Source organism: Bos grunniens, chromosome 6 (genome assembly GCF_055505025.1).
Source record: "Bos grunniens cultivar Pamir isolate PY7600 chromosome 6, Bosgru_T2T1.0, whole genome shotgun sequence".
Taxonomy (NCBI): domain Eukaryota; kingdom Metazoa; phylum Chordata; class Mammalia; order Artiodactyla; family Bovidae; genus Bos; species Bos grunniens.
In genome coordinates, this window is record NC_141170.1 from 57101485 (window position 1) to 57118636 (window position 17152).

Below are 17152 nucleotides of genomic sequence, written 5' to 3' on the forward strand. Positions count from 1 at the left end.
CAGTAAGATTAGATGCCTAAGATTTAGATCTGATCAGGAATTAGAACCAGGTAAATGAACATTTTAGAATTCCTCTCTTGTCCTCTAATAACAGGATTCAACTATATCTGCCTTTTTCACTGTGCTGTTTCTATTCAACAAGACAAGGTGGCCTTATATAAATGTTTAGAAAAGGAATGAAGAGGTTGCAAAAATGAAGGATTTTAGTAAAAAATATTTTCTCTTCATAGTGTTGATTTCTTGACTTTCACTCTCAATATTTAACAGTTGCACTCAATATACATGAAGTAATACTGCTATCATTGTGTCATATGGTTAAATGGAAGGGGCTAAATGGTGTGTTTATTTCTTACAGCCCACTGCACCAATAATATGTGAATTTCTTACAATGATGGCCGTGTGTCACACGGCAGTACCAGAGCGGGAAGGTGATAAGATTATTTACCAGGCAGCATCTCCAGGTACAAATGAAGCAATTGTGATGTATTTCTTGGTTGAAAATTGTTCTGAAATATGAGGTTGTTCAGAATTTAATTTGAAGAAGTAAAACAACCAGGTCACTTTAGTTTTAGAATAAAAATGTTATTTACTAATTAGAAACATTGGCTTTCAAAATTATACATATATGTACATATTTTAAAATCTATAACTGTAATATTTGTTATATAACATGTTACATGGAAATTTGAATAACAAAATACATACAAGTTAGAAAAAATGGTACTCTAAGTGCATAGTAAGTTTTCCCTTCTTTATAAATAATTAAGAAAAAACTATTGGTCATAAACTGCTTTTTCACATAAGCTGGCAGAAAAAGGAAGAACTGTTTACCTGAATGGTGTTGATTTTAGAATACCAACTTTTCTTCTTTTGGAAATGATAATCAAGGAGTTCGCTGTGTATTTACTTGAATGAGAAGAGCTTTACACTTAGAGAAGAGACTCCATACTTGGGCTTATTTTCAGTGTAAAATTGGGTAAATAGCCAATTTGATGACTAAGATTTCAGAAAAGAAGGAACACACTTTAGGGAACTTTTTATGTTTCCTTTAAAAAAAAAAAACTTTTTATTTTGTATTGGAGTATAGTCAATTAGGAGAAGTCAATGGCACCCCACTCCAGTACTCTTGCCTGGAAAATCCCATGGACGGAGGAGCCTGGAAGGCTGCAGTCCATGGGGTCGCTGAGGGTCGGACACGACTGAGCGACTTCACTTTCACTTTTCACTTTCATGCATCGGAGAAGGAAATGGCAACCCACTCCAGTGTTCCTGCCTGGAGAATCCCAGGGACGGGGGAGCCTGGTGGGCTGCCGTCTCTGGGGTCGCACAGAGTCGGACACGACTGAAGTGACTTAGCAGCAGCAGCAGCATAGTCAATTAATAATGTTGTGATAGTTTCAGGTGGACAGCAGAAGGACTCAGCCATACATATACATGTGTCCATTCTCCCCCAAACTCTCCTCCCTCCAGCTGCCACATAACTTTGAGCAGAGTTCCATGTGCTATGATACAGTAGGTCCCTGTTGGTTATCGTTTTTAACACAGCAGTGTGTACAGACCAGTTGCAAACTTCCTAACTATCCCCTCCCCCGTGTTTTAAACTGTACTACAAACCAGCACCTGCAACCTTGTAGAATATACCAGATTCCTAAAAACCATAAGATACACTCTCTATCATTAAGACAGACACTGTATGGATGTTTTATCTCACACCCTTCCCCCCAAAACAAAAAAGTTCTGATATAACATGGTGATAAGAGTGAATAATATGTAATACAATGAAACATCAATTCATTTGAAGTGAAGTCGCTCAGTCGTGTCCGACTCTTTGTGGCCCCATGGACTGTAGCCCACCAGCCTCCTCTGTCCATGGGATTTTCCAGGCAAGAGTACTGGAGGGTTGCCATTTCCTTCTCCAGGGGATCTTCCCAACCCAGGGCTCAAACCTGGATCTCCCACATTGTAGGCAGACGCTTTACCATCTGACCCCTCAATATTCATAGTGTTATTAATAGTTTTCCTACATTCAGCATTTTAGGAGGAAAAGGATAAAACTTAAGAAGGTACTTTTGTGCCACTCGTTTTTTTCCAATTTAATTAAGAAATAATTGATATACATCACTGTATCCCTAGTATTTATTTATGTTATAATGGAAATTTGTACCTTTTGATCACCTTTCTCCACTTCCCCTTCACCAACCTTCCACCTCTGATAACCACATCTGATCTCTTTTTACATGAGTTTGAGGTGGGTGGGTTTCTCTTCTCTTTTTTCTTTAGATTCCACATATAAGTGAGATCATACAGTATTTTTCTTTGTCTGTCTGACTTATTTCTCTTAGCATGATGCCTTCTATCCATGTTGTTGCTGTTATGGGGTTTCCTCATTTGTACACATCATTTATTTTAAGAAAAGTTTTGTGGAGAATATGATGGACCAAGACGTACTTTGAAGTTATCCTTTTTAGGTCTGTTTGGCTAACAGTGAGACTTAGCCCTCAAGAATATGCCTCTGGGGTCTATACATGTCTCAGATTCTGAAGATCATTCTACTCAAACCCTGGGCGTTGTCATATGATTTTAAAAGAAATGGATTTCAAAAACAGGAGTCAGAATAAAAAGAACTTTAATTCATTTTAAAATTAAGCAGACTATTGTATTGCAGTCTTACTCTCATATTTTGGGATATCTTACTCTAAGACGATAAAGCATTTGCCTACAATGCAGGAGACCCAGGTTCAATCCCTGGGTCAGGAAGATCTCCTGGGAAAGGAAATGGCACCCCACTCCAGTATTCTTGCCTGGAAAATCCCATGGATGGAAGAGCCTAGTAGGCTACAGTCCATGGGGTCGCAAAGAGTCGGACACGACTGAGCAACTTCACTTTCACTTTTCTTTCACTCTCATATTTGGGATGAGTTTTTTCACCATGTATTTGCTTTCTTCTGTTTGCCTAAAACAGATGAGGGAGCCTTGGTCAGAGCAGCCAAGCAGTTGAATTTTGTTTTCACTGGAAGAACGCCTGACTCAGTGATTATAGATTCAGTAAGTTATTTAATTCTCTTTTTTATCAAAGCAATGTGCATGCAAGCTTCAAAGATAAAATAATACCAAAAAGCTCACAATACAAACAGAGGTTCCCTACTCTAGTTCTCCTCTCCAGAAGCAACGACTTTTCTATTCTTTTAGCTGTTTCTTCAGACATTTATACATCCTTTTTTAATGTGTTGATGAATGAAATATATTTCAATTCTTCAATTTTAGACATATCTACTGACTTTCTATTCAGTTATATTAAATGAGGGATTATTTCTCTTGACTCACCATCCCTTTCCAGTAGTAGTATAATTATATTACAATGCTTGGTTAAACAAGTATTTGGACCCAGATGTTGTATGGGCAAAAGATTGGAACAAACATTTCACAAAAGAAGATATACAGATGGCCAGTGCACACATGAAAACACATCATTAATCATCAGGGAAATGCAAATTAAAGTCTCAGTGAGACACTGCAACATACCCACCAAGAAAAGTAAAATTAAAAACATTAATGGAAGCAACCTAGATGTCCATCAGCAGATGAATGGATAAGAAAGCAGTGGTACATATACACAATGGAGTATTACTCAGCCATTAAAAAGAATACATTTGAATCAGTTCTCATGAGGTGGATGAAACTGGAGCCTATTATACAGAGTGAAGTGAGCCAGAAAGGAAAACACCAATACAGTATACTAACGCATATATGTGGAATTTAGATGGTAACTATAACCCTGTATGCGAGACAGCAAAAGAGACACAGATGTATAGAACAGTCTTTTGGACTCTGTGGGAGAGGGAGAGGGTGGGATGATTTGGGAGAATGGCATTGAAACATGTATAATATCATATAAGAAACGAATTGCCAGTCCAGGTTCGGCGTAAGATACAGGATGCTTGGGGCTGGTGCACTAGGACGACCCAGAGGGATGGTATGGGGAGGGAGGTGGGAGGGGGGTTCAGGATGGGGAACACGTGTACACCTGTGGCGGATTCATGTTGATGTATGGCAAAACCAATACAATATTGTAAAGTAATTAGCCTCCAATTAAAATAAATAGATTTATATTTTTTAAAAAAATTTATGACAGCACCTAATGTGCAGAGCAAGGGGCTCACCTATATGTTGCGGGTAGATGTGTAAGATGGTACAGCCCCTTTGGGAAACCATTTAGAATTTTCCAGCACAGGTAAACATGTGCCTGATGCAGCAGTTGTACTTATACTTCCCCAGAAGAAGTAAAGCATGTGTCTACAGAGAGATGTTTCATGGTATGTTCATAGCAGCTGTATTCACAGTAGCCAAAAGCTAGAAACAAACTAAATGTCCATCACTAGGAGGATGGATTGACAAATTGTGATACACAGTGGAAGAGCTGAACAGTAAAAAAAAGAGTAAAATGATTGATTCATTACCAGCATTGATAAGTCTTAGGAACAGGCTGAGAAAAAGGAAAAAAAGCCAGACACAGAGAGCTGCATACTCTGCATTTATGTCGAGGTTGAGATCAGAAAAAAGTGACTTATGGTCTTAGAATTCAGAGCAGTGGTTATCTCAACAGGTGGGAGATTGGAAAGGGGGGCAAAGGAATTTGTAAGACAGTGGAAATTTTCTGTGTCTTGATTGGGGTGGTGGTTACACCAAGTATACCTTTATCAAACTATAGAATTTTCATTGAACTACATATTTAAGATCTGTGTACAGTATTGTATATAAATTATATCTCATTAAGCATTTTTATTTAGTGTTTATGTTATTATGCCTGTATTGATATTCCTAGCAAAACATTGTTTTATTCAGCATTTATTTTCTTTGTTTTTAATTTTGTGTTTTCAGATACAAAATTATCTCCTGAAAATAATCTTTTTCTTTAATTCTTAAAAATAAATCTCTTATGTTTTTTCCAAGTGCAACATTTTCTTTCTACCTATTACTAATTGTTCTAATTGTTTCATAACTTCTTAGTGTACTTTTATCAGTGCAGTTACACCAGATAATCTGGCCAGTGGGCAGTTGCAGTCTTTCCCTTGAGACCCCACCCCGCCCCTGTTCTCCTTACTCCGGGCCAGTTTTGCTCAGAGGTCAGCTTCTATGGCACTTGGAATTCCTTTTGATTGTCTCCTGTTTTGGACTTGCTATTTCCCGTAAGTCAAAATTTCTTTCTTAGAACCTGACATTGGTAGAACATGTTTTCTGTCCGTTTCATCCTGTTGAAAAGGTGTTACGGAAGCAGAAGCAGAAGTGACAGCCCTAACAAGCCCAGCTCCTGACTCAGGGCTCCACGCTGCCGTGGTGCACAGCTCAGTCTCACTCATGGTTCTCAAGAGGAAGCGCTTTCCTGTCTCCCTGCGGACTTCCCTTAACTCTCTCCTGTGTTAGATCTTCTGTTTCTGAATCCCATGTCTTCCTTGTTCTTGGCCTATGCTTGTTTTTGTGGACAACTTTCTTTATTGGCTTCTTGAGAAAAGGCACATGGGAAATTACTTGTTGTTTAGCCCTTTTAAGTGTAAACATTTTTATCTGACCTTTATACTTAATTGGTGGTCCTGCTGAATAGAGAATTCCAGGCTGGGAATCAGTTTCCTGAGGAATTTTTATTGCCTGGCTTCCTGTATGCCTAACTGAGAAGTCAGAAGCCACTGTGACTCTAGTTTTTGTGACTTGCCCACTGCCTCCCTCAAGAAGTTTGTGAGATCTTCTTTATCCCAAGAATTCTGAAATTTGACAACCATATACCGTAGTGAGAATATGTTAACTCACTGTCCTGAGCACTGAGTGGACACTTTTCCATTTGGAATTCTACATCCTTCCATTCTGGAAATTTTTCTTGAATGAGTCTGTTCATTTTTCTTCCACTTTTTTCTCTGCTCTCTCTTTTTAGAATTCCTGAGCACATCTTTTAACTTTTCTGTCCTGCTTTTCGTGTTTTTGCCTTCTTGTTCTACTTTTTGGAAGTTTTCCTCTCTTTTATCTTCTTAGACTTCAATTGATTTTCTTTTTGTTTCTGATATTACATGTTTTAGCTTCCAGAAGCTTTTATTGTTTTCTCAATATTAATTTTTTAAATAGTATCCTGTTTTTCCTTCATAGGTGTTGTATTAACGTTACTTCTCTGAGAGGAATAATGATTTTTTTTTATGTTTTCTTTTTTTTTTAATTACAAACAGTTTAAATAAGCATATCATTTTACTGGAACATAAAATGGTATTAAGCTGTCATTATAGTTGTTTTGATTATTGCACTGGGAGAAGCATACTTCACCAAAAATTAAACATCAACTTTCACATTTCCTTTCTGGAGTTTCTCATTCTCTACTTAGGAGAAAAGAAGAGCATTTAATTACTGCACCACTTGCATATGAGATGCATAATAGGCTATGCAAGATCTTTGATGAGAGCTGCAATATGCAGAGAAATAAGGCCAGTCTCCTTCTATGCCACCAAAGAGCATCACAGGACGTGAATCTTAATCACAGAAGCATGACCATTGTTACAGGCAGCTTTTTGTCTCAGACATTATCTTTGTTTTTTCACGGGTCCCATTAACAAGCATATACTGGTGGATCTAGCAATATTTCCAAGGGTGTAAAACACTGCAGAAGGTTTTATGCCTCCAGGAATCCACACCCATCCAGTTCCAATGATCCAACAGAAAATGCCCCACAGAAAGCATATGACAAACCACCTCATCCTGGTGTGGAAATGGAGGAAAGAGGCATCCAGGACCTGTCCACCAGCCCTTTGTGCCCATCAGGAAGCCTGTTTTCTTTTGGAATTCTCTTTCTTCCAAATTGCTCTTATCTGTTTGTTTTGGATATCTGTGATCCATGATAATAGCTGTCCTTGGATATCTGTTCATCTTTGGTTTTCTCACGGTTAAGGGTAAAGAATTTACAAGTTGATATGGCAGTTCTCGGAGAAGGCAATGACACCCCACTCCAGTACTCTTGCCTGGAAAATCCCATGGATGGAGGAGCCTGGTAGGCTATAGTCCATGGGGTCGCTAAAAGTTGGACACGACTGAGCGACTTCCCTTTCACTTTTCACTTTCATGCATTGGAGAAGGAAATGGCAACCCACTCCAGTGTTCTTGCCTGGAGAATCCCAGGGACAGGGGAGCCTGGTGGGCTTCTGTCTATGGGGTCGCACAGAGTCGGACACGACTGAAGCGACTTAGCAGCAGTATGGCAGTTCTGAGTATAAGAGGGTATTTGTCAACATTGGGCTTCACTGTGGGGTGGTCTGGTGGGATTCATTTGGGAAATCATGGTTATCTGTACCTTTAGGACTCAACCCGGGTTTATAGATTCCCGAGAGAACAGTCTTCCACCCTTCTGCCAGGAAAGATCTGGTTGCCAGAATGTAGGGGGCCAAGTGAGTTGTGGGGTATTGGGGCCTAGCCTTTAGTACAAATACAATAACAATACTATAGCTTCAGGTGCCAACTTCTAGACAAAAGAAACTTTATGGAGCAAAGCCTCTGGTCTTCTGCCAGTATGCAGGAAAAGCCAGTGCCCAGAACAGCAGCTTTTTCCCTAGTCCTCCCATTTAGGGCGCTCCTTTACCTTCCAGTTCTAGAACTCCCTGTTATTCCTCTTCCCTAGGCCTTTTAGGGATTATCCAACACAGGTCAGGCTGGTTCTCACCTTTCCCCCGTAACCACTGTGTATATAATAGCATTTGCTACTTCTTGCAATCTGCTAAGTAAGCATATCTCACTTATCTGTTTTCTAGCTTCCAAATTTTTAATGCCATTGTCTCTTCTCATATTTTCCTGCCATTGTGAGTTTTTCTTTTTAATTTTTTTTTTTTTTTTTTGTAGTTTTGGTGGGGCTTTGGGAAGAATGAAAAGTAATTGCGTTTGTTCAATCTTCCATCTGAACCTGAAAAATTAATAAGTTCAATTAAGGGTGATGTATTTCAGAAAGGACAATTTGTGTTGACATTTTTTACATTAAAACTTCATAACTGGAGTTTATTTCCAAAAAGCCAAAGCTACTTCTTACTGTATGTAATCATATTTTCCTTTCCTTCATAGCTGGGGCAGGAAGAAAGATATGAATTGCTCAATGTCTTGGAGTTCACCAGGTAAAACATCTGCTCTGTGGTTTGTGTATGTGATATGTTTCCCTCCATTTAAAGTTTTTCCCTTTTAAATAAGAAGAAAGTGTGCTTTATTTTATTTAAATAAATTTATTTAGACCAAATATTAAATTAAAATTTTCAATACAATTTTTAATTGTCATTTGTAAGAAAATCATAAACTGTTCTCTTCAGAGTCTTGTAAGGCATGTCTTCTGGAGGCAGTGTAATAATATTTCTGAACATAACAGTCTGCATCACAACTGTAGGGTACAGGCCCGGGTAGTGATCTGAAAACATACTTAGGGGCACCAAGATTTATGCAGAATTAAAATGAATCAGAGTCAGGAACTTGCCATTCTAATTATGTGCTCATTATAACATCTAATTGTCATAGGGATTTCAGAAACTCATATTCATCTCTCTGTTAGGTATAAAACTAGTTTCCATATAGTAGGAATAGAGACAGAAGGGATGGTCCACAGTGGATAAACGTGCAGCTGTTCATGGTCAAATGAATAGAAATTTCTTGTTGGAAGCTTCCATCCAAGTGATTGCAAAAATCCTGCATCTGGAGCGACGGGCATATTGGAGACTCGAGGAATGGAGAGACCATAAGAGAATGCTCATAGTCCTGTGAGGAGATGCGAGCAGGGTTATTAGAGAAATGTAGGTGACGAGGCAGTGTGGAGCACTCTGTGACCCTGGGACCAAGTGTTTACTAAGCTGTGACAGGGCGGCTTTTCTCCAGCAGTGTCCACTCACTCTGCTGGACCACAGAAGGCATTCCTGTTCACCCATGATGTGGGAGTTTTGTCAGGAGAAGAAAAGAGCAAGGAAGCTGATGAACCAGGGACCAGGCCGTCAAAGCTGGATTAAGAGAAACATGAATCAGGAGGGGCGAGGTAGACTACAGAGATGTTGCAGAGGGGCCCAATCAAGTGTGGTCCTAAAGCAGGAATGATCAGAGACACTAATGCAGTGGAAGTACTAGGTGGAGAAAGAGAGGACTAAACAGTCCAAGATATTTCTAAAGGCAACTACGCTATATCTAACTACTGTATTGGATTCGTCTCAGTTTTTTAGCTGCAGAACGTTATAAGGTAGCATGAATAGGCGCTGACACTAGAGAAGTCTTTTTTACCCCTTATTTCTGGAGAGAATGCTTATGCATACCTGATTCCAAGTGAGGCTTATCCCGTGCAATGCCATACGTGTTTGTTCTATTCATTGTTAAATTGTAGCCTCTTTGCTAATCCATTGAAAGATGTGTATGTTTGACTAAGAACTTTTATCAGTCTGTATCGCCAACACAATGTTAAGCTGTTTGTGCTCATTAACTAGAGTTTGTAATATGAATTAGGTTTTTTACATGATGCCAGTGGTTTGCTAGTAATTAAAAAATGATAGTTGTGAAGGCTTAAGTAAGTTTTTAAAGTGCTAGTATATGCCTTTTGATTGGGTGTATACTTAAAATTGATTATCATTTCTCGTTTTAATAATTCATCATAAAAGGTTCTGGCTCATCAGAACTCTCCTCTCTCTGCCCTGGTGGGTATTAACTCTTGCAGGTTTCTTGGAAGCTACTTGGTAAATTATTCCTTTAGGGCAGCAGATGGTACCCGCATATCTTGAAAAACATAATGTGACTTTCAAAGGCACTCAGCTACACACTCAGGCGATGGTTTGTGTATGTGGAGGGATCAGCCTCATAATTTGGTCAAATTTATTTTTTCATTGTGAGCAATAAAATATGTGAGACAGGACAAACATATAGATGCATCTTCTCACTATGATGACACATTGTGGAAAACCTTTCTTTCAGCGCTAGAAAAAGAATGTCAGTGATCGTTCGCACTCCATCCGGGAAGTTACGACTTTACTGCAAAGGAGCCGTAAGTTTGTATTTTTGTCTTTTATGATTTTGATTTATGATGGTTTATAATGTATATGTTAAACATTCTGCTATGGAAATGTAACACAGATGTTTAGCCTGAAGTTGCTGACATCCACTTTTGGAGGTGTTTTATAGTAATAGTGTTCAGCCTCTTCTGGTGAAACTCAGAATTCCTTCTGGGTAAATCTGGTGCTTTGAAAAAGTTTGGCCGAGGTTATTTATATAATTCAGTTTTTGAGGTTTGTATATTATAAACACTTTAGAAGAAAATAATACATAAAATATTTTAAAATTAAATTAGAAATGTAGCAACCTATACCGATTTGAATCTGATTTTTTTAAAGGCAATAGAAATGGGGAAAATGGATTACAGTTATTGCTATTATTTCTTCATGTGGTTGATTACCATTTGTATTGTATTTGCATTGTTTTAATTATAACAGCCTTTCTAACTATTGGTTGGCTTTTGTATTTGGCAGGTTTTATTGACAGGGCAGTAATTTGTCATTCTAACTGAATTTCCCTAGTTAAAATATGTTTATGCTCATGGAAAAAAAAGAAATCTACTCTCCAGGGCCTTTTTTTATTCTTGAAATGAGTTAATATTTCCCTTCAGATTTATCCTTTCCATGTACATAGTATATACTTGGAGTAATCAGGTAACTTACAAACTTGGAACTTTCCAATTTCGAATATAATCAACAGTCTTGCTTTCTCACGTGGAACTTGGGAGATGAACTTGTTAAAAAGCCCAAGCTTATTATTTAAATTCCTGTCGAGAATGTTTTTCAATACCTTGGTTTTAATGCATTGGAACATAATTTTTTAATGCCTTGGTTTTAAAAGACTGGGGAGAGAATAATTTCATGATGTCTTATGAATTTAGTTTGAGTTTCTTTGGTTGTTGAACAAGCAGGTAAACAACTGTAGGGTGAACTCGCTCCAGGTGAAATCATTCAGATAAACTGTTCTGACAGAGGATGTTAGGGCTCAACATGATAAAAAATTAGTTATTTTTAATCAAAAAGAAATTTGAGGGAGGGGAGAATGGGTTACATGTAAGATAAATTAGAAATCATAAATACATTTAGAAATCATAAATACGTAAATACATTAAGTACATTAGAAATCATAAACACAATTAGAAATGATAAATACATTTCATCAATCAATGGTAGAAGCTCTAGCAGCCTGTCCATCAGGTCGCAAAGAGTCAGACATGACTGAGAGACTAACACATTACCGTTTATGCAGAAGGCCGCATTCTGCCCCCTGCTCTCCTTGATACTGTAGAGAAGGTAGAAAATTCCCCTAGTCTGACCACAATTTCTTCCACTAGAATGCTTAATTACCTTGAGAGTTTAATCTCCCTAGCCTTATTTATTACTCATCACTTTTGTTTTCATGATTTTAATTTTTTAGTATTTTCTTAGTGTTAAAATGGCCTATTTTAATTTCACTGAAAATGTCACTAACCTCTGGGAAAAAAATAGAGTTTGTAAGTTACACAGAACTCGCATTCTCAGAAAGGACCCATGAGGGGAAATTATCATTTCCTTTTGCTTTGCCCGCTTCCCATTTCACCACTGAGAAATGAAAAGAAATTCATAATTGGAGCCTGGAATATTGCATCTGTTCTGAGGTCACTAAGTTCTGTTTCTCTCAAGGGTTCTAAATCATACCTCACTAGTCTGCTTCCAACTCAGCCCTGAGACTCGAGACCCCAAAATGGGTAATACCACTGAGAAAGTAATTGCAGGTAAATGATTTATTTTTTCCTGGTCTAATAAAACCATGAAGGCCAAATACTAAAATTCTTAAAACATTAAACCCAAGCTAAAGAATAACTAAAGGAACAATAGGCAATTTATAAAGGGGCAAAAATTAGAGACATGCAGTGATGCCTCAAGTTAAAGCTGAAAGGGACTTTAAAGATAATACAGTAATTTAATGTTACAGACTAAGTAAATTGAGTCTTAAAGCTAAGGTGACTCAATCAGAAATATTGAGCTGTAAGGCAATGCTCAGCTTGTCCAGTGTCCTCCCTGCCATAGCCACCAGCTTGCTCCATGCATTTAACATGTGTTTCTCAGAGTCTGTTCCTTTGTGGGCACCAACCTCATTCAACTCCCTAAGTCCTAAAAGGTTCAGTAGTTAGGTCTGGGCGTCTATCAGCCCACTCCGTTGGAGCCACTGTGCATTAGCATTTTGAAGGCCCTGAGGCACCGCAGCAGGACACGCTCTTTAGCTTTGTTCTGACATTTCCCATGCTGTCTGAGTTCCGGACCATTCTTCCTCATAGCACGGATGAATGCTGAAGCCTTCTGCAAAATCTTTGGGGGGCAGTGAGGGGAGATCTAACAGCACATGACAGGTAAGTGACGTGCTGATAGAATATGAGATTTTGAACGTTGGAGTAACTGGATTTATTCAGAAAGGAAAAGATGAAAATACAGGACTAGACCATCTTTCTTAGTGTCACAGGAAAGCAGTATTATTAAGGAAAAATATTTTGTGCTTCAACACTGATGCTAAATTGATTTTTTAAATACTCATTCACTGCTAATAATGTTGCCAACATCAACTTTAGTCAACTCAGAATACTTTAAGTGTATCATACCTTCTGTTTGTTTTCCAGGACACTGTAATTTATGACCGACTGGCAGAAACTTCAAAATACAAAGAAATTACCCTAAAACATTTGGAGCAGTTTGCTACAGAAGGTGAGTATAATACAATAGTAAACATGACTCAAATAAAATGAAATCATGTATTACTACTATCTTATAGGATTATTCTTATTATTTTACTTGGAGATTCATAAAGTAAGATAACAATAAATGTTGATCATTTAGATCTTACTATATGCTGTTCCCAGCCATTATTTTTATTTTGCTCTCCTGTATTTATTAACATTTTGAAAGACTTTGTCCGCACATTTAAGGGGATGTAGAGCTTATAAATCTGTTTGCTTTTTAGAATGGATACCATTTACAGTTTGAATACTTTACATCTCCAGCAATGTAGAAGGAAAGAAACAAGAGTTAAAGAACTGGATAATCTGAGTAAGAAAGAGGAGAAGAAATAACTATAGTCTATAACTACTGAAATAGTTCTTCAGCGTTAACTCAGGACTTTTTATTAAGCCCCTACCACACGCCAGGCTCTATGTGAGGCCTGAGAATCCATGGTAAAGATAATAGTCCTGACGCTCTGTTTGTACCGAAATGTAGTCTAGGGAGATGATCTAGATGAGATGAAAGAAAGTGAGAGTCGTTAAGCATCAGGGTCAGTTACTACAGGAATTTGTAGAATCTTATCTCTAAACTTAACAAAAGTCACCAGTACTGTATCCGCATCTCCCATCTAAGTTTTCACTCTGGTCTGCTTCTGCCGGAACTGTGGCTGGTGGCACCAAGCCTGACCTCTGAGCCAAACCTTTTCCTCTCAATCCAAGCAGCAAGATGATAGGAATGTTTTAAAGCACTAGGCTTTGAAAAGCGGGGACATGATGAACCTTCTACCATTTCTCCTCCAAATATGGAAGCGCAGGGAGACCCACACATCTGTTGAGTTCAGATTCCATAAGGTACGACTCCCGAGGGGGCGCCAGGTACAGCGCAAGCTGGCGCATGTAGCAGGTTCCTTTACTGAGGAAGGAGCGGGTTGGAGGAGCATCTTCCTTTTCTCTCGCTCTGATGTTAAGGATATTCTAGTTCCCAGACCGGTTCCAGCTGGCTTGGCCTCCACCGCCACCCCATTCTCACCCTGGGTAAGCAGCACTCGTATACCGTGGCTGCTGCTGCTGCTAAGTCGCTTCAGTCGTGTCCGACCCTGTGCGACCCCATGGACTGCAGCCCACCAGGCTCCCCCGTCCCTGGGATTCTCCAGGCAAGGACACTGGAGTGGGTTGCCATTTCCTCCTCCAATGCATGAAAGTGAAAAGTGAAAGTGAAGTCGCTCAGTCATGTCCGACTTTTAGCAACTCCATGGACTGCAGTCTACCAGGCTCCTCCGTCCATGGGATTTTCTAGGCAAAAGTACTGGAGTGGGGTGCCATCGCCTTCTCCCATACCATGGCTACCCCAGAGTAAGTCTCCAGCTGGCGGGCTTCCCCCATAGCTCAGTCAGTAAAGAATGTGCCTGCAATGCAGGAGACTTGGCTTCAGTTTCTTGTTGGGAAGATCCCCTGGAGAAGGAAATGGCAACCCACTCCAGTGTTCTTGCTTGGAGAATCCCCATGGACAGAGGAGCCGGTGGGCTACAATCCATGGGGTCGCAAAGAGTCAGACACAACTGAGTGACTTTCACGTCTCCAGCCAAGTGTCCAGAGGGGAAACACATATCCCTAATATGGCCCAAAGAGTTAAGTTCTGTTTGCAGTGCTGTGGCAGCGACAATGTACTCCTTTCTTGGAACGTGGAGTCTTCCGGGCATTTCATGTCCTGTGTTCTTTGGTTTTTTTTCCTGACATGGTCCTGGCCATATTTGATTTGACTTGAGATCACTAACACCTAATTATTCTGAGAGCTAAATGACCTTGAGTGAGAACATTGTCTTCTTGGTAACCTAGTTAACTGCTTTTATCGTGGCTGGCAAATCTGCTTCTTCGTTTTTCTAGTCTGTAAACTTTTTTCTGGTTCAGGGTCACCTCCAAATGAGTTAGAAAACTGATGGACTCTGAGTACAGGAAGTAGGTCACTTCAGACATCAGCTGTGATTGTTTTCCCAGGTGTTGCTGATGGGTATTCTTTTCTTGTCACTGTCCCTCAATTTTTTAGACTCCTTATACTACAAATCCACTGTAATAAATATAGTTGGAGGAAGGTGGCTCTCCCAGTACACCCCACTGGGGTCCCTCTATTCCTTCCTTCATAAGCATCTATGAAGCCATTATTAATGAGCCGGCCACTGTATTCAGCGCTGGAGTTACAGATGTGAAGAACTCCAGGACCCTGGAACTCCAGAAGCTTCAAGCTCATGTAGGAGACCACAGAAAAAACACGAAACATTGTCCTTCACACCACAGAAGTGTTGGGGTCTGGGTGAGACGAGAAGGCTTCAAAGAGATGATTTTCAGAACTGAGTCTTAAAGTAGATGCAAGGCAGGCCTTGGAGGGGGATTGGGGGAGAGTGGAATGGAGGGGGAAAAAAGATCAATTTGTGCAAAGACCCTACCATGGAAAGTGGACGGCAGAGAATGAGGTTGAAGGCAACTGATACATGGTGACTGAGCCAGACTTTAGGGTTTGAACTTCATCCTGGAGAATGATTAAAAGACTTCAAGCAAAGGAATAACCGTATCAGATTAGGATTTTAGAAAAGTTACTCGAGGCATGAAGGATGGATTGAAAGAGCTGGGGAATTAAAAGCCAGGTGCCCGTGGTAAAGGCCAGAGGACTGTTAATACACAGTTGACGCTAAGGTTCCATCAAGCTTGAGTCAGACTTCAGCGTACTGAATCAGTGTTTTTGAAATGCGATTTCATTGAAAACAAATATGTCAGCTTTCTGAACAAAATCTTATCTGATGTTGCGGGGGGCGTGCTCCCTTTTTTCAGGGTTAAGAACCTTGTGTTTTGCCGTGGCTGAGATTTCAGAGAGCGACTTTCAGGAGTGGCGAGCCGTCTATCACCGTGCCTCCACATCTGTGCAGAACAGGCTGCTCAAACTCGAAGAGAGCTACGAGTTAATCGAAAAGGTACAACTCTTCTGCTTGTGAGGAAAGTTTGATTTCCAGAAAACTCCAGCCTTGTTTCAAGGGGCCAATAAAATAAAAATCAAAATGTCTTGACACACCACTGTTGAATCTCCTCTGGTCTAAGCACTGACAACTCAGTTTTTTCCAAAAATTCTCTGGACTTACTTGGTATAGAATGTAGCTCTTTTCACAGTTTTGGATCAAATTGAGGTTGATCCAGTCTAGCAAGCTCCTTGGCAACATCTTCCATTGTGTCTTCATCACACGCCCTCTGCCCACACACAAACATGCGTAAAAGCTGCATATAAGTGTGTGTAGATGCAGTGGGCTTCCCTGCCGGCTCAGACGGTAAAGAATCCACCTGCAATGCAGGACTCCCAGGTTCGATCCCTGTGTCGGGAAGATCCCCTGAAGGAAGGCATGGCAACCCACTCCAGTATTCCTGCCTGGAGAATCCCCATGGACAGAGGAGCTGGCGGGCTACAGTCCATGAGGTTGCAAAGACTGAGCAACTAAGCACAATATGTATAATACAAAATAATGTAATAAGTATACAGCACAATATTTATAATACAAAATAATGTAATAAGTATACAGCTGTGTTACTCCATAACCAGTGATAAAGAATGTACAAGTGAACAATCCAGTGCTTATACCTGGCCTGTCGTTGTTCACTGAGATACATCCATCATTTGTACCACAACTATAAATATTCTTGCTTTACTGATAAAGAAACCAAGGCTATTCAGCCAAAAAGCCATGGATACACCATGATTGATGCTTCATAAACAGCAAGAAATCTTGCTTCCCGAATTCAGAATAGCAAACAGTTTTAGGTTGTACTGACTGTGTGCCAGGTGCTATTTGGAGCACTTGAATCTACAACCTACTTAATTAAAAACCTACTTAATCTTCATAGCATTCCTTTGAGGTAGGTAGTGTTAACTATCGCAGCCGTATAAATGGAGAAATCAAGGCACCGGAGAGGTTAAGTGATTTGGAGGGCATTCCTCAGCACATAAGAATGTAAGTCAGAATTCTTACTCTGGCTCAAGTTCAGGCTCTTAAGTTTCCATTAAATAACTTGCTACTTACATAATTCCTTCAACTGTACTCCTGCTTGTAAGGCATAGACTGAGGCTCTGCCTGTTAGCCATAGTTGATCTCACCTTTGGGTGAGTCATGGCTGGCATGTTTTTTTTCTTCCTCTGTCAACGTGCTTCCTGGTCCTTCCTGTCTTGCGTAGTAGCCAGCACTATGGATGCGTCCCTGGACTCTCCCCACATGCCCGCTGTTCCGTGTAACCCCAGGACTGGAATGCTCCAGCTGGAGGTGGTGTTCTCTGCTATGTAGTTACCTGTGACTCTGGATACTGCCCTCCTGTCTCCTCAGTAGACTGAGATCCCCCTAGAAGCTAGTTCGTTTGTCATTT

At 39.9% G+C, this 17152-nt stretch overlaps 1 protein-coding gene across 10 annotated transcripts in view; it reads left to right on the plus strand.

Annotated features, from left to right (window-relative positions):
• Window positions 1–17152, plus strand: part of ATP8A1 (ATPase phospholipid transporting 8A1) — a 238832-nt gene that overhangs the window by 96742 nt on the left and 124938 nt on the right. For all 10 annotated transcript variants that reach the window (XM_086407721.1, XM_086407724.1, XM_086407725.1 and 7 more), the window contains 6 exons: window positions 356–461; window positions 2963–3045; window positions 8080–8129; window positions 9949–10018; window positions 12659–12743; window positions 15581–15720. In XM_086407721.1, the coding sequence (XP_086263847.1) occupies window positions 356–461; window positions 2963–3045; window positions 8080–8129; window positions 9949–10018; window positions 12659–12743; window positions 15581–15720 (534 nt within the window). The remainder of the gene's footprint in view (window positions 1–355; window positions 462–2962; window positions 3046–8079; window positions 8130–9948; window positions 10019–12658; window positions 12744–15580; window positions 15721–17152) is intronic.